At 59.4% G+C, this 20,896-nt stretch overlaps 1 protein-coding gene and 1 long non-coding RNA gene across 6 annotated transcripts in view; one reads left to right on the forward strand and one right to left on the reverse strand.

Annotated features, from left to right (window-relative positions):
- Positions 1–272: 272 nt before the first annotated feature.
- LOC138383429 (uncharacterized) lies at positions 273–7,149 on the forward strand. Its single transcript, XR_011233585.1, has 3 exons — positions 273–402; positions 2,786–2,889; positions 6,380–7,149. It is a non-coding gene; the product is annotated as an uncharacterized lncRNA (long non-coding RNA).
- An 874-nt stretch (positions 7,150–8,023) lies between these two features.
- Positions 8,024–20,896, reverse strand: part of FLT4 (fms related receptor tyrosine kinase 4) — a 47,720-nt gene continuing 34,847 nt past the window's right edge. For 3 of the 5 annotated variants that reach the window (XM_069468606.1, XM_069468605.1, XM_069468609.1), the window contains 9 exons: positions 19,029–19,123; positions 18,661–18,783; positions 17,582–17,693; positions 16,546–16,645; positions 16,060–16,165; positions 15,069–15,217; positions 13,903–14,023; positions 13,249–13,334; positions 8,024–9,792 (listed from right to left, as the gene is read on the reverse strand). In XM_069468606.1, coding sequence (XP_069324707.1) covers positions 9,615–9,792; positions 13,249–13,334; positions 13,903–14,023; positions 15,069–15,217; positions 16,060–16,165; positions 16,546–16,645; positions 17,582–17,693; positions 18,661–18,783; positions 19,029–19,123 — 1,070 coding nt within the window. In that variant the 3' untranslated portion in view covers positions 8,024–9,614. Of the gene's footprint in view, positions 9,793–13,248; positions 13,335–13,891; positions 14,024–15,068; positions 15,218–16,059; positions 16,166–16,545; positions 16,646–17,581; positions 17,694–18,660; positions 18,784–19,028; positions 19,124–20,896 lie in introns of all 5 variants that reach the window. The other 2 variants (XM_069468607.1, XM_069468608.1) reach the window with 2 other exon arrangements.

Genomic DNA, 20,896 nt, shown 5'->3' on the forward strand with positions numbered 1-20,896 from the left:
CCCTTCCTGGCGTTCTTTGCCTGTACAGGAACCCCCGCGGCCTCTCGGTGCGGCGGGCGCCCCGCTCGGCTCCCGCGACCCCGCAGGGTGGCCGCAGGCCCCTCCCAAAGCCACGCCCCGCGCCAGCGGCATGAGTGGTGGCGCCCCCTGCGGCCTCCGCGTCAGCCTTCTGAGGGCGCCGCGACCACCGGCCACACGCCCCGCGGCCGAAGGCAGCTCCGGAGGCCGGAAGTCCCGCGTCGCCGGGGCGGCAGCGAGGTCGGGGCCGGTGGCCGCCTCAGCGACCCGGGCCTCCTGGTCACACAGCCTCCTCTGCGCGGGGGGGCCTCCTGCATGATCCGGACAAGCCCTCATCTCCGGGTAATTCCCGCGACCGCGGCGCCAGGACGCTCCCCGCGTGAAGTGGGAGGTTCCGGGAGGCGGGAGCTGCAAGGCTTCGGGCGACCTCGGCTCCGCATGGGTGGCGCTCGGCGACCCAGGGGCCAAAGCAAACACTCAGCCTCGCCTGCCCCTTCGGGAATGCGGGGAGTGCTGGGGGTAAACAAGGACTTTGGCCAAACTTCGAATTTGGGCCTTGGGCGCAGCCCCGAGCGCTTGGGTGGAGCCCCGAGGAGGCACGGGCCTTTGTCTGTGTCCCCAACGCCTGTCCTGTCGCCACAGACCCTGCGTCTGCCCACGGGTGGGCTGCAGGAAGGGCCGGGCCGGCATCAGCCACCACGGAGCGCTCATCGCCACCGGCCTTGGGCGGCCCAGGCCTCCGGGCAGGCTTGGCTCCCTCGCCCTGGTCCTCGGGTCACATTCCAGCCCGCGGGCCGCCCCAGCCTGTGTGAGGCCGTGTGGCCATCCCCAGGTCCCCTCGGCCACAGAGAGCCCGCTGTGGCCCGAGCCAGCCTGTCCTGGACATGTGGAGATGAGCCCGACAGCGGGATCCCTCAGGTCCCAGGAGCTCTCTGGTTCTTTCCTCCTTCACTTCCTCTAACCAGCATCTGTTTCGGAGACTCCCGACCGGAGCTCTGAACCCCTCTCTCCCTGACACCCCCTCTCTGACACCCCTCTCCCTGACACCCCCTCTCTGACACCCTCTCTCCCTGACACACTCTCTCTCTGACACCCCCTCTCTGACACCCTCTCTCCCTGACACCCTCTCTCCCTGACACCCCCTCTCTGACACCCTCTCTCCCTGACACACTCTCTCTCTGACACCCCCTCTCCGTGACACCCCCTCTCTGACACCCCCTCCCTGACACCCCATCTTTGACACCCCTCTCCCTGACACCCCCTCTCTGACACCCTCTCTCTCTGACAGCCTCTCTCCCTGACACCTCCTCTCCGTGACACCCTTTCTACCTGACACCCCCTCACTGACACCCCTCTCTCTGACACCCTCTCTCACTGACACCCCCTCACTGACACCCTCTCTCACTGACACCCCCTCTCTCTGACACACCTTCTGACACTCTCTCTCCCTGACAGCTCCTCTCTGACACCCCCTCTGTCTGACACCCCCTCTGTCTGACACCCCCTCTGTCTGACACCCTCTCTCTCTGACACCCTCTCTCCCTGACACCCCCTCTCTGACACCCTCTCTCTCTGACATCCCCTCTCTCTGACACTTCCTTTCTCTGACACCCCCTCTCTCTGACACCCTCTCTGTCTGACACCCTTTCTCTGACACCCCCCTGACACCCTCTCTCTGACACCCCCTGACACCCTTTCTCTCTGACACCCCCTCTCTGACACCCTTTCTCTGACACCTCCTCTCTGACACCCTCTCTCTCTGACACCGCCTCTCTCTGACACCCCCTCTCTGACACCCTTTCTCTGACACCTCCTCTCTGACACCCTCTCTCTCTGACACCCTCTCCCTGACACCCTCACTCTGACACCCTCTCTCTCCGATGCCTTCTCTTTCTGCCACCCTCTCTGATACCCCTGCTCCGTGACTTGTTAAGCGAAGTGGAAGAGACACTCAGGACCAATTTCATCTCTTAGGGGACATGTGGCCACTCTGGTTAGGTGGGCATTGCCCCCTGACCTTCAACCCAGACATCCTGGTTACTGTTTGTCATTGGAGATACCTTGGAGGTCCTCTGCTTTCCCTACGACAACTCAGTGTCAGGTAGTATCACCATGGCCACTTGAGTTGAGGCTAGTTAGGTCACCCTGTGCGGTATAATGATTTGTGCTTTGGGATGTGTCTGTGGTGCTGTTCAAATATAAACTGCTCCCATTTCTGTCTAAACCTCATGCATGCACAACCCGGAAACAGGCCCCATAGGGCTTTTCCTTACTTGTTCCTTCTGAGCAACTGTCCCCCTGGCAGGGGGGATGGATGGGCAGCCCTGCGGGGGTCAGCCAGCACCCTGCTTTTTTCCAAGGTCCTGGGGCCCCTCCCCTGGCTATAGCCTGGTCTCTGAGGCACCCCGGCCAGCACAAGCACGCGGGTTCCTCCTGTGGAGGTTCCCCTGGGCCGGGACCACCACACCAGCCAGCAGGAGGTCCTCCCTCTCTGCTGCCTCGGGTAGTCACGGGGAGGACAGGTGGGCATGCCCCAGGTCTGCGCGCTTTCTGCCGCACTGGTTAGACGTGGCTTGCAGAGGAGTAGGCTGGGGTGCGGCAAGGCGGGGCCATGGGCAGGGCAGGGCCAGGGCAGGGAGAGCGGCTGGGCTCCTCCAGATGCCCTGGCTCACCCACCAGGCACACGAGGTGCCGCGTCCTGCCCAGGGGTCACCCCACTGATCCCAGTCAGCACTCCCTCCTCAGCCTCCTTCCTCCTTCCCCATAGCTCAGCCACACGGGCCCTGGGGCTGTGGGCAGCATCCTGAATGCATCCTGTTCCCACCTCCGTGGGCGCCTTCACCTGGGTCAGCGCTGATCTGGCTCTCTCAGGTACTTCCTTTTGCCCCTCCCTGACCAGGGCCTCCTACTCGCAGAGCCCTGCCCTGGGGAGGGTGGGCAGATGCCTTCCACAGGGTTCTTGCTGTGTGGCTTCGGGACATTGATGAAGGTGACAGAAAAGCTGAGGCACTGGTTGGAGCAAGGACTGAAATTCCAGAGATGGTTCTGCCTTCAGGCAAAGCTTGATCCAGGCTCAAATGATGGCACCAGGCCCTTGTTCTTCTCTGCCATCTCTTGGCTCCTGTTTTTTAGACAGTTGTCCTCCCTGGGGTGACAAGCAGGTAGGCAGCAGGGCCAAATCTCGGATACCGATTCAGGCTCAGGGGCATGAACCCGGCTGCTGTCTCCAGGGCCTCCCATGAGATTATACCGGGTCCCTGTTGCTCTAAGAGGCTGTGCTGACCACAGCAGCTGTGTCCGAGGAAACACGGTATATAATTAGGTCCAGTTTGCCTTTTCAGCCTGGGCTAGGGTGCAACCTATGGAGTCCATGGACTGAAGGTGTGGCCAGCAGTGCTTTCCTAAACGGAATGGTATTGGGGTGGGGTGGACATTATCACCCTTATGATTCAGAAGAAACACAGCTCAGAGAACATCAGTGACCTGCCTGAGGTCCCCTGGACAGTCGGAGTGGGTCTGCATGGTGCCCAGGCCATGCTCTTCCCACACCTGGTGTCCCCACGGGACTGGAAGTCCCCCCACTGCCCAGTGCCCTTACTGCCTCCATGCACTGGGGAGCAGCTGCCCGCCAGGCAGGGGTGTGAGTTGGTAGGTCGGTCCCCTGGGGTCCCTGCCCAGAACCCAGACCAACATCCCACCACATCAGAGATGCACTTGCTGCCAGCCCACAGCAAGAGCCCTTCTAGGAAGTTTCGACAGCTCAGAACCCAAGAGTTGAAAGGCAGTTCCTTCTGTTCCTCCCATCTCTCCCTGGGGGGATTGAGTGCGTGACTTCCAGTTACCTGGTTGTGCCCAAGGGCGTCCATGTGCTCCCCTTTTTGGGAAGGGGGAGCTGCCTCCTTCCAGCACAGGGCCGTACACGACTGCCTAGCTGCACACAAACCAGCTCTGAGGGAGCTCCTGGCAGCCCCTCAGAGCAGCTGGGGACAGGCACCCGGGGACAGGCACCCGGGGACAGGCACCCGGGAGCTGCACCTACCTGGCTAACGGGGGCCCTCGTCCCCCAGAGGCAGGCGAGGCCGTCAAGGATGCTGCCCGAGACATGTTCCAGATCCCCTAATTCTCTGCGTAGCCGCCCTGAGCTCCTCCCCCAAGCCCAGAGGCATTTCCCCCTTCAGATACGCTCCCTGGCCCCCGTCGGGTCTGTGGCAAACTTTGCCACCCTGGCTCTATAGGGGTCTCTCTGTGTCGGTGTGGCTCTGAAGGGAACGTGGGGTACTCCACTCGGTCCAGGATGGAAAAACAATCCACTGTCCTTGCAGTGGTGGCTGCAGCCAGTTACTCCTAAATTACTCAAAAGCAGGCCGGGCGCAGTGGCTCACGCCTGTCATCCTAGCACTCTGGGAGGCCGAGGTGGGTGGATCGCTCAAGGTCAGGAGTTCGAGACCAGCCTGAGCAAGAGCGAGACCCCGTCTCTACTAAAAATAGAAAGAAATTATCTGAACAACTAAAAATATATATAGAAAAATAGCCGGGCCTGGTGGCACATGCCTGTAGTCCCAGCTACTCGGGAGGCTGAGGCAGTAGGATCACTCAAGTCCAGGAGTTTGAGGTTGCTGTGAGCTAGGCTGACGCCACGGCACTCACTCTAGCCCGGGCAACAGAGCGAGACTCTGACTCAAAAAAAAAAAAAAAAAAATTACTCAAAAGCAGAACCTTGGGGGTGCTGGTTGACTTCAGACACCCCCGGTTCGGTCACATGTGACGGATGCATTTCCTCCTGTTAGCACCACTTTGGTCCTCACCCTCTGACAGCAGGCTTCCCATCCCCCTGTCCCCGGCCAAGGGCCCGGCGTCGGAGAGTGCCCCGCCCACGCCTGCATGCTGCAGCCTCAGCAGGCCTCTCTGATTCCCTGAGAGGCGCACGTGTGCACCCGTTTATTCGGCTGCAGATGGAGGGACAGGGGGATGGTGTCTTGGTTTGAGTTGCTGTGACAAATTACCACAGAGTAGGTGGCTTAAACAGTACACATTTATTTCTCACTGTTCTGGAGCCTGAGAAGTCCAAGGTCAAGGTGCCAGCAGATTGGGTGTCTGGTGAGGGCTGCTTCCTGGTTTGTCAACAGCTGACTTCTTGTATTCTCACCTAGTGGAAAGAGGGTGAGGGAGCTCTCCGGCCTCTTCTTAGAAGGGCACGAACCCATTCTTGAGGGCTCCACACGCGTGCCCTAATGGCGACCCAAAGGCCCCGCCTCCTGACACCATCACATTGGGAGTAGGGTTTCAACATACGAGTTTTTGGGGGACACAGCCAGTCCATTGCAGATGGGTAGTTAGGGGGCTGCTGAGAGCCTGTGTTGGTTGGTAGATGGGTGGGCAGGTGAGTCAGCGGGGGTCAGATGCCACTGCCCACATCACCTGGTTGGGGCAGGGGCTTCCTCCTCGGTGTGGTCACTCCCAGCACCACTGGGGCCATTGTGACTGTTACCACCAAAGCCCTGCAGGGTGGCAAGTCACAGGCAAGAAACTGAGACCCTGAGGGGAGGTGCTGAGCCCAGGATCACCAGCCTCAGGGTGTCACACCAGATCCCTCTCCCCTACTAGCAGCCCAGAGCAGTCCCCAGAGCCCAGCCTGGCCCAGGCTCTCTGCCCAGTGGCTGAGGAGACCCGGGCCTCACTCGATGGTCTGGAGGGCGGCCCCCTGTCAGTGGCACTGCCGTCCGCCCCCTTCCTGAATCTACACGTAGAGATCTCGGGGGGTAGCCCCAGTGACCCGGGCACAGGCCAGCACCTTGGACAGTGCGGCCGATTATCCAGGCTGAACACCCAGCTTTAAGAGTGGCTGGGGTGGGCGTGTGAGGGAGGGGCCCGCGTTGTCCTGGAAGCTGCTTTTTGGGCCCCCTCCTGCAGGTCGGAGGGTGCTCATGCCTCCAGGCCTGCCCTCCGCCTCTTGGCATCCCTCTGACCCCCCAGGACATGAGCACTCTCACCGTCTGTCATGTGTTCTCTCCTTTCTCTTGGGGACTCCTTCTGCTCCCCCCTGGACCCCGGCACCTTCCCAGGCCTCAGGAAGCCATGTAGACCTCCAGCTGGGGGTCAGGCTCTCTGTCCCCATCCTGCCTCGCCCTGTCCTCCCAGCCTGACTGGCACTTTGGCTGAACCCTGTCCTTAGCTGAGGATGCCAAGGGCCTCAGGTGAGGAGGGTGGGGCAGGTCCTAGGACCTACTGTGGGAGAAAATCACTTATGTAATAGGAAAAGGATTCTTTCCACATATCCGGCCCGTGTATCTGTAGGATTCTGCACTGGGGCCAGGCACCAGATAACAGCTAATAGCAGAGCTTTTTCCTCTGGGTCTTTCAGAGTCATCCTCACCTCCTCAGGGCTGCCCTGGTGCAGCCCAGGGTCCCTGCACCAGATGCCACCAGTCTCCTCGCCCACTCCTTCAAGATCCCTTCTCGGAGCATAGACGACAGCCAGAGCGGTGCCCCATGCCAAGGGCAGCGGTGACATCGGGACAGAATCAGTGGCATTGAGGGGCACTCCAGCTTGCCCTTGGCCCCATGCCTCTCCCAAAGTATGTGACTAAGGGCTGTCTGGCAGAAGTGACTGGCAGTGCGAGGTTGGGCTGGAGGCGGAGGGCCCAGGGGTGGTGAGCACGCGGGGAAGGGCTGGAGCCTGAGAGGAGATGAGCAGGTTCTTCAGAGACAGAGGGGCCAAGGGGCCCCAGTGTGGGAGCACACTCTTGCCTGGTGTGACTCCTCTGTCCCCACACAGCCTGGAGTGCCCCGCGCTCTGTGGAGGGAGGGTGTTGCTGGGACCTGGAGGGACACTTGAGCCCAGCCCTGAAAGTCCAGCCCAGGCGGGACCAGAGCAGCCCAGAAGTGTGAGTGCAGAACCCGCTTCTGCCCCCGCCGCCCCGGAAACCAGCATGCGGAAGCCCGTTCCCACCACATGTTTTTGGGCTTGGTGACCAGCGCAGTCCTGCGTGTGTGGGGACACCCTGTTGGCTGACACCTGGGGTCAGTGGCTACAGTCAGTTACATTGGAAAGTGAAAATGTCTAAACCCAATGTGGAGTCTTTTCTGTATTCCCACTTAGATTTATTATAGAAGCAAAAACAACAGTAAAGACCAAAAAATAATAAAAACACAAAACCCACCAGCAACAGTTGCCTTTGTGGGGAGAGGCTCTTCCCACGGTTTGCTGACAGCAACGGGCCCAGAGGGCGGGAGGGGCCTGGGAGCTGCAGCCTGCACACCAGGGCGGCGACCTCCGTCTCCTGCCCCTGGCTGGGGTCCACTCTGCCCTCTTGGGCTCGGGTCCCGCTGGCCCGTCCCGCCAGCCCTCGCCTCCTGGCTCCAGGCTGCACAGAGCGCGCTGGCAGGGCTGCTGCCGCCCCGCGGTCACCGCCAGCTTTCCGTCTGAGCCCCTGGAAAGCCTGCTGACCCGCGTCCGGATGGCCACTGTCACGCCCCAGCTTGCGGCCACCATTAGGGCAGCCGCTCAGGGGTGCGGAAGGCCCCGCAAACACTGCAGTCTCGCCAAGCGGTCTGCACCACGGCTGGAGCTCATCCCCCGGGGCGGCACCGAAGCCGGGGTCCCAGCTCAGATCCCCCTGACCTCAGGGCTCAGGCAGGCACCAGACCAGCCAGGTGACCTCGGGCGCGTGCACCCCTCCCGCCGGTTCCCCGAGTGGAAGCGGGGGTGGCCCCAGGCACCTGCCCCACCTGCGGGGCCGCCCTGGGCTGAGCCGGGTGTCCAGGACGTCCGCGGCTCGCCTGGCGCAAGAGGCTCAGCAGGCGGGGACGGAGCGCCAGTCACTGCAGATAAAGCAGGCCCCGGCCGTCCTCAGCAGGCGGGGGACCCAGCGGAGCGCCCCCGAGGACCACGCCGCTGGGCCGCCCTTCCTTCCCGTCGCCCGTCCAGGGGACTGGGGCTGATGGCCCGGCAGGCAGGAAGGTTAAAATCAAAACTTCACAGAGGGCTGGGACTTCAAGACTGGCATCAAGTTTATTATTATCTCTTGTTAAATATATTCCATCTTTTCAGAGAACATTGTCTACAAAGGCCTAGTAGATTTTCTTCCCAGGTACATGTTTGGGTGTGCAGTTACGTGACAGGAGGGGAGGTGACACAAACAGGCGGTACGCACGCGGGTGGGGGCCTCAGCACCTCACTTGGGTTTTCTGCGGACAGCAGCCCCGGGGCTTCCCCTGGAGAGGCCGCAAGTCCCACAGTCAGGTGACATGCAGAGGGAGGGGAGGGGCACGGGGAGGAGGATTAGAGTCATAGGTGCACGCAACTATCACAGAGCTAACACTTCACTCGGAGGGTCTGCTGAGCAAGCCCCTGGAGCGCGCAGCCGCCTGTCCTGCAAGCGTCTGTTGGAGTGGTGGGTCAGTCTTTGGGTACCAACCTGGAGGGGGGTCTTTCTCCTGGTGGGGGTGGCTGGGCAGTGTGAGCCGGGATGGGAGGCCTGGGCAGGATGGTCCCAGCCTTCAGGGGGTCTCTGGTGAGGGCGGAGGCATGGTCTGCTAGGGTGTCCAAGTCAGGGCCCCCAGGGCCACAAGAACACCCACTGGCTGCTGAGTGTCACCACGCAGTGCCAGGGGGTGGGGGGTCCTCAGTGCCAGCTCCAAGGCCCTCCTGGGTGCAGCTCACAGCGCTCATTTCCTGTGAGGACCACCACGCCTGGGAGGCACCTCAGGGGGCAGAGCCAGCCCCCGGGGAGGGCAGAACCACACCGGGCGGCTCTAGACCATCCGGACCAGGTGGGGAGGCGGGCTGGGGGGGGCTCTTCTCCAGAGAGGGCGTCTGCTCTGACGGCCCCTGACTTGGGGCTGAGAATCACTGCCCCGGGGCTCCCTTCAAACTGAATTTTGAAAAGGAAATTCCTAGTGAAAAAGACCCATTGGATGGTCCCCCTCATTCAGGGTCAGGGGCGCTGATTCACTCTGGAACTGGTCCCTCATGTACAGACGGCCACCCCATGGGACATTAGCTGTTTGGTCGGGCTCAGGAGGGGACCCTGACACCTCACTGTTGCTTTGGGCCAAAAACACAGCACCTCCCTGCAGCCGTGCGGGGGTGAAGCAGCTGCTCCCCGCGGGCAGGGCGGCTGCACATGCCTGCGGGGGGCAGCGCTGTGGGCAGGGGCTGGGAGAGCTGGCTCCAGCCTGGCTTTACCTGGACCCCTGTGTGACTCGCAGACCCACACAGTCCTCATCAGAAAGTGGGCATCGTGCCGCCCCCCCCACTGTGCTGAAAGGAGGTCATCGAGAGGACATTCTCCATGGGAGTGCCCAGCTTGGGCCGCTCCTGTGGACAGTGAGCTCAATGGCAGCTGAGTCTGAGGGAGAGCAGGGCCGGGCGGCTGCAGGGTGGCCCTGGGCAGGCGTGGTGCCCTGAGCCTGGAGTCCTGCTCTCCTAGCTGGGGAGGCTGTGGACAGGGAAGAGGGCACTTCTCTGTGGCCAGAGCTAAATGAGATGAGTGCCCGACCTGGGCCTCACGGCCCTCTGCTGGCCTGGCCAGGCACGGCCCCCAACTGTTGGAGCCCAGGGTCAGCAGAGAGCAGGGCCCTGGTCTGACGCTGCCTTAGTAGCTGTGGTCCGTGAAGGGCGCGCGGGCAGATGGGGCGCAGTCGTCCTCCTTGCACGGCTGTGACAGCTCCCCGTACTCGCTGTTGTAAAACACCTGGCCTCCTCGGGCTCCCCGGTCAGGGGGCTCGGAGTGCACCCTGGTCACATCCACATCCTGGCCCGGTCCTTTACAGCTGCCAAGACAGGGAAGATGGCGTAAGAAGAGGGAGGGGACCAGACCTGGGTCAAGGTCTGAATGGAGTCACCAAAGACAAGCTGGAGCATGAAGCTGCTTACAGACTTTGAGAAGCACGCACGGCCTGGCCTTAAAGAGCAAACCAGACCGATCTGGCAAACACTGGAACTTTCTTGGTCCCAAACCTGGACACGGGAAAGCGAAGAATGTAACCTGCTCCTGTTCTGTCTGGCCCCTCTCAGCGATGGCACCGACGTGCCCGCAGTCGTGCAAGCCAAGCGCCTACGGGTGGTCCTTGCTTCCTCCCTTCCCTCACCCCGCATATCCACCCACCCGGAAGTCCTGGCCATTCTAACTCCAAAACGCACATGCACGTGTCTCCGTTCCCCGGCCGCTACTGGGGAACGAGCTGTGCCTCGCAGGCTCTGTGGCCTCCTCTGGTGGCTGCCCTGCTCCCATCATGGCTGCCGTAGTCCAGCCTCGGAAAGCTCCTTCAAGTTGGCACACCATGCTCGTCCTGACAGAGGCGTGCCCATCACGCCCGGAATGAAATCCGAGCCCCTGCCCCACCCTCGGCCATCCTCAGCTTTCTCTGTGAGTGTTTGGAAGATGTTGATTTATTGTTGTTTTGCTACTGAAAATGCTGCTGGCTGTCTTTCTCTTTTCTCCTTTGTAAGCAACTTGGTCTTTTTTGCCTGAATTCCCAGAATATTTATCTTGAAAGTCAAATAGTTCTCCTAGGACACGTCTCAGAGTTTACTGTTTTAGGCCGGTTTTCCCAGGTATCCTCCTAATATGTAGACTCAGGTCTTTTATTTATTTAAGAGCATTATATGGAATTTTAAGTTTAAAACTATTAGCTCTGTGTTACTGTTTGCATTTTCTTCCTCTGGGACCCCAGTCGCACACGTCGGATCTCCTCTGTGCCCGTCACTCCTTCCCGTCCTTTGTGCCTCTTCATTGCCACCTTGACACTTTCGCATCCAGCCTGTGCCGGCCACTGTAGGTCTGGTGGCTCCTACTGTCCCTCTGGTGCCCTCGTCTTCTTTTTTGAGGACTTATTTTTTAATTTCAATTTCTTTCTTGAATTTAGTCAGCTCCCATTTTATATCCTCACATTGTTTGCCAATTTCTAGTCTGAAGTTCTGAATTTCTGATTCTCGGTATTGCTGCTTGTTGCACTATACATTTAATTCATGTTGGAGGGTTGTGTTACTTTCACTCTGTTTCATTAAAAATTTTTTCTACTGAAAAGTTTTAATTCAAATTTTCTGTTTTATAATAACTCTGTGTGGATAGTGCTTATTTTTTCTGCTCATGATTATTCACATTGGCATTGGCTACACCAGAAGTAGCTTGGAAGAGATTTAGGTGGCTCCCAAGCTTTCTTCACTCAAAAGTGCTGTATGGGACCCACATTTTCAGCATCTCCTCGAATTCTTTAGACTGCATTCTTCTTTCCAAGGCTCCACTCACATCCTCTGTCATTCTGCCACCGGGGGCCGGCCAGTCTCCTACCCTGCTCCCTGCAGCCGGGCTGACCGACCACAAGCCCCTGGTTTCCAGATCTCCTTTCAGCAACAGACTCGATGGAGCAGCGCACCACAGGCATCCCAGGTGGCCACGGAAAGGGCTGGATGATGCCACCAGGGAGTGAGGAAGAATAACTCCTGTGGGACAAGTGCTGACCAGCGGTTGACAGGGGACAGGAAAGAACAGGACAGATAAACGCCCTCCTTCTCCCCACAGGCCGCCCCAACATGCAGCCTGTTCTTGCGCCTGTCTGGGGAATGCTCCACGTGCCCGTGAGCGCGCCTGCCCGTGGTCTGCGGCGCCTCTTCCTGGCTCACCATGGTGTTTCCAAGGGAAACACGTGTGTCCCCTGTTGCCACTCTAGTGAGGTGCTGTTTCTGTAATGAATAAATCCATGTGGGTGGGTATCTGTCTTCTTCTGAATTCTGGATACTGTCTTGCTTCTATAGGACCTTTATCCTCTGGAACTTTCTTCTTCTTCCTTTGCCACCAAGCACCTGAGGTGCAGCACTCCCTCCCGACTCGCTGCCCTCCCGGGACGGCCACCGCAGTGCCTCAGACCTGGCCGGGACTCCGCTCTCACCAGGTCAGCCTCGCCGTCACCCTCCAGCCTGTGTGGCCACGGTCCCAAGGACCTGGTCCTGCTCTCCTCTGGGGGGACAGAACCCACTGGAGTCTCTTGAAGAGCTGTGTTGTTTTCAGGAAGGTGGGTAGAGGTTTGGAGTTAAATGCCGCCATCCTCTGGTTTACCTTTTTACTTAATCGCCTTTATTTGAATGATACAGCGCTGTTTGGTAAAGAAACATTAGCCAAAATCTATTTCTGTAAACGTACGTGTCATTAATTTCCTCAAACCAGGTTACTAACAGAAACCACCTGATAGAATCAATTAAAAAAAAAAAACACGGGAAGCAAAGATGCACAAAACAGACACAGTCACTGTTCCTGGGCACGGCCACCGCCGCCTGTGCTGACGGTGCCTCAGTCGCACCCTCTGCAGCTGGCAGAATAAGCCACCAAGTGGTGGTTAAGTGGTAGAAGCTGTAAATATACCTATAAGAAAGGCAAAAACAACATCGACTATCTTCATGTTATGCAAATAAATACCTGTGGTTTAGGGTGAAATAGGCAGTGACAACAGCATATATTGGTTCAGAAACAGTGTGGGGAGAAGTAAAGGATTTGCTCTGGACTGTGCCAGATGACCCCAAAAGGGGCTCTTGGCAGACAGCAATGTCAAAGGTGCAAGTGGATGGTCTGGATAGGATGGTCTGAAGAAAGAGGGAAGGACCAGTGTTTTTTAAATCATTGTGGGTCTTGTCATTTAAACAGGTGTGTATAAGTAAACGAATAAAGTGAATGTTTTAAGTAGACACTTAACTCTTTTTTTTCCTATACTCATAAAAGTTTAAATATTCAAGTTGGACAAAACTCCCCCCCACCCCGGGGATATCTTGCTGGGCAGATGGAGGCCATTGTCGATCCCGGTCCCCTCCGTACAGGCGTACGTGGGTACTTCTCTGGTATCAAAATCCGACACCAGCCAGCTCAGGTTACAGTGCGTGCCTGGCCTGTGTGACCACTGGGCGAAGTGCTGGGGTTTGGGGATGAGGGCGGCCTCCCCCTGGCTGGCGGAGGCGTGTGTCACACACGATTTCACAAAGCCCAGCATCTGAGCATCTGCCAGATGAAGGGGTGTCGGGCCAGCGTGGTGATGGCAGGGGCTCCTCTGGGGACGCAAAGGCCTTGGGTCTCAGGGCAGCTTGCCTTGAACACGCAGAAAGGTACCAAGGGGCCATGAAAGGTGTTGGGAAGAGTGAGGCACACCCAGCCCCAGCCTGCCTCGCTGGGCCACTGCTCTAGCCCCTCCTGGGGAGGGCAATGCCAATACCTGCAGGGAAGAGGCTCCGGAAGCCCTTACCTGAACCCGCCGGCTTGTCTTTGCCTGCTCGCTATCTGTTCAAACTCCTCCGAGGCCAGCACCATCCCACTGTCCGTCTGGTTGTCCTGAGTGCAGAGAACAAGCCACGGCTGCAGCCCCCACAAGACCCTCCCACAGGGCAACCGCCCCCAGCCAGGACGAACCAGCAGTCACCAAGGAGATACATCTGGGTTTAGTGGGCCTTGCTACCGTTCGACCGTGGCTTGGTGTGGGAGCTGCAGCCCAAGGGCTCCATCTGGCCCTGCAGGCACGAGCCTAGGTCCTGGGGGTCTGGTGAGGGCCCCCACTGTGTCCCACAAACCAGCCTCCTGGGCGGGCCCAGGAGCCCTGCCCATCCCGACCAACAGACCCACCCAGAGAGGGATCTGTTTTCCCACTGGGGTCTCTGCACTGCTGTGGTGGGGAGGCCTAAGTGGGAGTCACAAGGATGCCGGGAAGGGACAGCTGGGGGACTGCAGCGTCACACGAGGGCAAGACTCAACTGTGCCATGACACGCGCCATGACATTTTCAAGGGACAATCTTTTCTGTTAAAAAATGTCTGCATTTGTTTCTGTTACTTGCCTCAGGAGTTCCTGACACTGACTCCCTGAGGTCGCCCCGGCCCTGATCTGAGGCCTCACCCTTCCCATACCACAGAGGCTTTGTAGGCCGTCGGGGTCATGGGGAACTCTTCAAACGTCTTCATCCTGGAGGGACCCTGGCTCTGAGTCCCTCTGGCCAGGCACCCGGGAAAGGACACACAATTATAATATCTGTGGGGAGAAATCAGAAAGTGCTAAAGACACGCACCCTAGAAACTCTCCCAAAAGCTGCCCCCTCGCCTCCTGCCAAGGGCCTCCATCCTGGGGCCTGGGTCTGGGTGCTGCCCGGGGCTCCTCCCCTGCCCTGCCTCAGACGGCCCCCACGCAGCCCCCGTGGAGGGGCCGTGGGCATGCCCTGCCCCACCCTGGCCTCGTGTCCCCCGAGTCCACTGCTGTGCTCTGCAGGGAGAGGGGCACACGGCCCGGCCCCATGCAGTGTGGAGCTGGGCAGCACCCACGTGGCCTTCACCTCACGCTAGGGCGCAGGCCTGGTGTGCAAGCCAACTGGCCTGCCCATGTGTGCACACGTGTGTGTGAGTGTTGGGTGGTTGGTGGAAGGAGCCTGGCAAGATCCAGCTGACTATTCTTGTCCCCAGGGCCTGGCCCTGCCCCACGCTGGGGCAGACAGGGCAGGACTCTCAGGACTTGGGTCTGAGTAGCGCTGGTGGGAGTGTGGACAGCACAACCTTCCTGGGGGGTAAGCTGCCAGGGGCAAGAGGCCCCTGACCTAGAACTCTGGGAAGTCAGGCCAAGTTCCCGGAGCGTGGGGAGTGAGTGGCCTTCCCTGGCCCCGGGGGCCCTGCCAGTGGCCCTACAGACTCACCCCGAGATGGATCGGTGATTAGATCCCGGGAGGAGTTTCTGGCCCAAACCCAGCCCACTCTGATTTTCTCCCTGTGAGGTGTGCCATTGACATTGGGCTGGGGGCTTCCGGGGACAGGACTGCATGGCAAGGAGGATGCCGGTGGGCAGAGAGGACTGAGGAGAGCAGACGGTAGCACAGCGGATAGACCCTGGAGGGCCGCTCAGTGGAGGAAGCTTCCCAGAGCACCACGGCCCCTGCGCTGTCATTTAAGACCCCTGCTCTCTGGGTTGGTGAACACTTGTCTCTCAAGTCGCTACAATCTGCTTTTCCTCGATGACTCAGCAGGATGAAATACACCCTGTCCACAGCCCTTGCCCCTGCCTCATTTTTGGACTTGGGCGGGTGGCTGACCTGGCGGCCAGGCTGTGGCGGTGTAGGCTCGGCGGGCTGTCCTCGGCATCGGTCTTGGTGATGTGCAGGGCAGTGGTGGACGCCTGCAGGAAGCTGCCCTCCTCGGAGCTCTGAGAGCTGCGCAGGGCCCTGTGGTCCTCCTCCTCCTCCTGGTGGGAACAGGAGAGGCAGCCAGGGCCAGAGATGGGGAGGTGCTGCCCTGGGGCCCCTACCCCTTCCTCAGCACCGCCTGGCTCCCGAGCCCTGACATGGGGTCCTGGGGCTGCACCAGCACACGTGTGCTCGGAGGACCGAACAGCTGGTGCCAGAGCCTGTGGCTTCGGCTCTCGAGGCAGGCGAGGGCAAGGCTGCAGAAGGCTCGCAGTGCCAGCCTTGCTCAGCTCCCTGCAGCCCTCCCGGTGCCCCACTTGTGGAAGAGGCAGGCGGGGTGGGCCGCGACTCAGCCGAGCAGCCTCACACCCACCCCTGGCTGCGCCTGCAGTCCCAGAAACCAGGCCGGGCACTTGCCACCTTTTTCTTTGGGTGGATCCGGACCCAAAGTGCCCATCCCAGCCCCTGAGTCCTGGGAAGCAGGCCGCTCCCCGGTCCTTCCCTCCAGGTCCCCGGGCACAGGGTGCCTGCCATGAGCTGGGTCCCCACCCTTGAGGAGCACCATGTGGGGAGGAGAGATGCCAGGACACGCACTTGAAGGGCCCATGCGCTCGGGGGTGGGGCAGGGGCAGGGCAGGCACCAGGTGTAGGGACGCAGCTCCATGATGCCCCCAAGAACCAGCCTGGGGCTCTCCGCAGACAGGGGCAGGCTCTGACCATCCAAATGGCGTTCAGAGCAGGCACTAGTGGGTGTGTGCTCAAGAGGAAGATGCCTGTGTCTTGCCTGGGCATGCACCACCCTTGCCAGGCAGCTCAGAGGTAGGCAGAGTTTAGCGGGGCCGAGAGGGGCAGCCGGGGCCAGGGGCCCAGGCTGCAGCAGAAGGGCAGAGAGGGGGCTCACCTGCGGGTCCCCGGCCTGGAGCAGGTCCCCCAGGATCTCCACCAGCTCTGAAAACGCAGGCCTTGCCTTGGGGTCTCCAGACCAGCAGCTTAGCATGAGGCGGCGTCTGGGGGAAAGCAGGCTGCCGACTGTGGTCCGAGGACTCCCGCCCTGCCCCCGGGCCCCCAGCCTTCCCTGGGGCCCTCACCCCTGCTCTGTCCTCCTGCTAGGGCCCCCCCCCCCTTTCTAGCTGCCTCTCGCTCCTTCAGTGTCAGCTCAGTCCCTGATCACCCTGACTCTGGCTCCTCCCGTCGGGTGTTCCCAGAGTGCCTGGCCTCCCCGCCTGGTGCCTGTCAGTTATGCCGCGTGACTATCTGTGTGTCTCGAGGGTGGTGGCCAGGCCTGTCCTGCTAGCTCTGGCCTCCCCAGGGCCCCCTGATCATCTCAGATGCCCATCTCCATGGCCCATTCCCCACCCCCAACACCTGCAGGGTAGGGGAGACTCACATGGCAGGAGTGGCCAGCTCCGGGGCCCTCATCCGGGTGCCGTCTTTCAGCCGCTGGCAGAACTCCTCATTGATCTGCACCCCAGGGTAGGGGGAGGCCCCTGATGGCAGGAAGGGGGTAGGGTGGGTGGACAGCAGCCCAGCCCCCGAAATCATCCCTGTCCGGTCCCTTCCCTATGTTCCCCTTGGCAGGTGGAGATGGTGGCTCCCCATGCTGTGCTAGACCTGGGGGCCTGGGCAAGTCACTGCCTTCCCAGCGCTAGTTCTTTATGAGGTTAAGAGAGGATGATGCCGCCTGCGTGTGGAGTGCCTTGAGCATCCACACATTTGGGACAGTTAGGAAATCACAGTCACCGGGATCCTCGAGGTGGGGGAGCCATACAGAACCGGTTTCCACAAAGCCTCTCCTGCCTCTCCTGCCCTGACACTGCCTGCCTGCACCCTGGCCACCTCCAACACAGGAGGCTGTGGGCCTGGACGCCCCTGGGCCTGGGTGCTCTCCTCCCTCCCTGGGCCCTGCACCCTCACACGGGCCGCCGGGCCTCCTAGGGTCTTCTTGCTCTTTTAGTTTTGGTAATAGCATGAAGCACTGTTTCCATTTGGTGATGTTTTAACTTTTCCTTTTGCTCATGGCCTCCCCTACCCTGCTGTGGGACTTCACCATGTTCACTGTGGGGCCCCGAGTTCCCATGTGGGACTCGCATAAGTAGGTGTGTCAGCTGAGTCAGCACACCGGGCTCCCTCTGGGGCCTGGGGCCAGCCGGGGGGTGCCACACGAACAGGCTGGACCTGGCATGGGCTCGAGCTCGCACCCTCCAGGAGCGGTGCCTGCGGTGAGGGGTGGCCCACGTGGGGGGCAAAGTCCTCTTGAAGGCTGGGCCAGGCCGAGGAGAGGCGGGGGGCTCTTGGTGGCCCACGAACTACTTGCCTCAGAACCAGCTGGTGCCCACCTCCAGGTGCCCAGTCTCTCGCACCAGAAAGACCTATCCTGTAGCCGGGAGGTGGGCGACCCCCGGGCCGGACACCCCTACACTCACCCAGGGAGAAGATCTCCCAGAGCAGCACCCCAAAGGACCACACGTCGCTCTGCGTGGTGTACACCTTGTCAAAGATGCTCTCAGGTGCCATCCACTTCAGGGGCAGCCGGGCCTGAGGGCGATGGAGGGAGGCGTGTCCCGCGGTTGGTGGGGAGACAGGGCTGAGGCCAGACGCTCAGGCACCCCCCAACAAGTCCCTTCTGCCTGGATCCAAGGCTTCTTCCCGCTGCCGTTCTCCTGCGTCTGGCCAGGCCCCTCTCTTCCCCTGAGCTTTCCCAGGGGTGGGTGAGGGGTGCTCGCACCCCCTCCTCCACCACAGGCCCCGAGGAAATGGCGTTCCTGCACGCCCTCCTCACCTCCCCTGATAAACGCACTCTATCCATTTCCTTTGTCCCCACTCTAGGAGCCTGGGGGTCACTCCTCACCCCTCCCGTGGCTCTTGCTGCATCCTCCCCGCCATCTCTCTTCCCTCTCGCGGCCCCACCCTTCCTGGCTGGCCTCTGCCTCCATCCCAGCAGCCCCGTCCCGCCATGGCAGCTTTCTGGGCCTCCGGCAGATGCAAGCGGGACACTGGCCTCCACCCCGCGGCCACGCCCGGGACCCATCCTGGTCACCCCTCCCGCTGCCTGCTCACTAGGCACCCGCTCGCCGCTTCTGAGCTCCACCAACGAGCTGCACGCCGCCTCCCAAGCCGGCCCTGACACGGCCGCAACGGGCGCCCTTCTGCAGGCAGACACCACGTGACGCCTCCGCACACCCAGGCCCCGAAGGGCGGGCGCGGCAAGCCAGGGCCTTCACGTGGACCACAGCACTGTGGGCCCTGGCCGTCAACTCCGGTCTCCACGCCCCTATCCCTGGTTGCCTCCACGGGCGGGTCACCACGGTCCCCTGTAGGCTCAGGCCCTCAGACCTTGGCGGGGCTCAGGGCCAGTGAGCCCCCAGAGGCTGGGCAGTGGCCTGGCAGACCGAGGAGTCCGCGGCACCCTGCGCCAGCACGCCCCCTCCTGGACGGGAGGTCCGCAGTCCCACGGCTCCACGACTCGGCCCCATGGCCCCGCCCCTTGGTGGCCTGCACTCACACTGCCCTTGCGGACGTAGTCAGGGTCTTTGTAGATGTCTCGGGCTAGGCCGAAGTCGCAGATCTTCACCACGTCGCTTTCGGACAGCAAGATGTTACGAGCAGCCAGGTCTCTGTGTATGCACTGGGAGCACAGGGGCAGGGGGCCGAGGGGGTGTCAGGACAGGCCTCGAGTGACCCACACCTGAAGCTCCAGGGCGGGGGTGCCCTGCCTGAGCCCCGCTCTTTTGGAGAAAGAGTCCTGTGCATCCCTCGGGGCTTCTTACAGAGAGGGCTCGTGGAGAGGGCTGAACTTAGGACGGAGCACGCGGAGGCATGCTGATGGGGTGTGCCCTTCTCCCCCCTGGAGGGCCTGCCAGGGGGGCTCACCTTGCGGGAGGCCAGGAACTCCATCCCTCGGGCCACCTGGAAGCTGTAGCAGACAAGGTCTTCCATGGTCAGGGGGCTCAGCCACAGGTCCTCGGCTGTACAGAGTGAGGTGGTCTCAGGGGGTCCTCCTCCATGACTTCCATCCTCTACCCAGCCCCAAAGGGAATGTTTGTTCACCCAGCCCTGGCTGCCTCCCTCCGGGCTGGCCCCTAACCAGCATGTCACCCCGTCTCCTACCCGTCAGCCCCACTTACTACTCACTGCTCCGTAGTAAGTAGTAAGATACCCACTTACTACTCCCAGAGTAGTAAATACTGCTGCACCTTGGGGCCTGTGAAGTTTAGCCTAAAGCAGCCTCCTTACACATTTACAGTTTGACCTAAAGGTTTCTCCATACGAGTGAACTGTAACCTAACTGGATATGTAAACAGACTGTAACCTGCTCTTGACCAATCACTGAGTTTTGGCCACTCGAAGGCAGCCCAGTTTCCACCGTGTTCAAATAAGGCAAATGCCAAACGATAACCAACCCAGCTGTTTCTGCGTCCTACTTCTGTTTTCTGTACGTCATTTTCCTTTTTCTGTCCATAAATCCTCTCTGACCCTGTGGTAGTACAGTCTTTCTAAACTGATTCTAGCTCGGGAGCTGCCTGACTTGCAAATTGTCCTTTGCTCAATTAAACTCTGTTAAATTTTATTTGTCTAAGGTTTTTCTTTTGACAGATGGTTTCAGAAGTGAGACCTGAAGTCGAGCTCCCAGTGACCCCAAGGAGCACCGAGTGAGCAAGCATTTTGCCCACTGTTCTTCACAGCAACTGGGGGTCATGAGTACGTTCTCTCTTGGAGTCCGAAGCTCCAGGGATTTGTGTTTGGAGCCATCTGAGTTTGAGACAAGTTTTGATCTGAACTGGGTTCAGAAGTCTAACAAAAACTGGACTGGGTCCAGGACTGGAGCCAGTAATTGTCCTGGATCAGTTAGAAGCCTCAGATGTCTGACTGGGTTAGGCAGAAAGTGGAATAAATGGCAAGACTGCAGGGCATGCAAAATTCAGTTTTTAAAAATTTGCAGGGATTTTTGTGTTCTACCCTCTTTGTTTCTTTTTCCTGTGTGCTTAGGTAGAGAAAAATCATTGGCTAAGTTGATCAATGGTATCTGAGAGCCAAAGCAAAAACTCCAGGTAAAAGTGAGATTCCTAATTTCTAAACAAACTGAGCACTCTACCTTCTGGCTACATCTCTATATGTGCATAAATACTAGGTCTCAGAATAGCAAACACAAAAATAACAAAATCTTACAAAGATAATTTAAAATTACAGTAAAACATTCCAAATAAACAACACTGTAATTTAAAAAGTGCATTTAAAAATGAGGGCCCCCGAATTAGTCTCATCCAGGGATGCTTTTTATTTTTTTAAAATTTAAAAAATTTTTTAATTTTAATTTTAATTTTTTTTTTTGAGACAGAGTCTCAGTCTGTTGCCTGGGCTAGAGTGCCGTGGTGTCAGCCTAGCTCACAGCAACCTCAAACTCCAGGGCTCAAGCAATCCTCCTGCCTCAGCCTCCTGAGTAGCTGAGACTACAGGTATGTGCCACCATGCCCAGCTGATTTTTTCTATATATTTTTAGTTGTCCGGTTAATTTCTTTCTATTTTTTAGTAGAGACAGGGTCTTGCTCTTGCTCAGGCTGGCCTCAAACTCCTGACCTTGAGCGATCCTCTGGCCTTGGCCTCCCATAGTGCTAGGATTACAGGAGTGAGCTACCTCCCCCGGCCTTATATATTTTTTACAGACAGGGTTTCTCTCTGTTGCCCAACCTAGAGTGCAGTGGTGTGATCATAGCTTACTACAGCCTTGAACCCCTGGACTC

The sequence above is a fragment of the Eulemur rufifrons genome, chromosome 5 (assembly GCF_041146395.1).
Source record: "Eulemur rufifrons isolate Redbay chromosome 5, OSU_ERuf_1, whole genome shotgun sequence".
Lineage (NCBI taxonomy): Eukaryota > Metazoa > Chordata > Mammalia > Primates > Lemuridae > Eulemur > Eulemur rufifrons.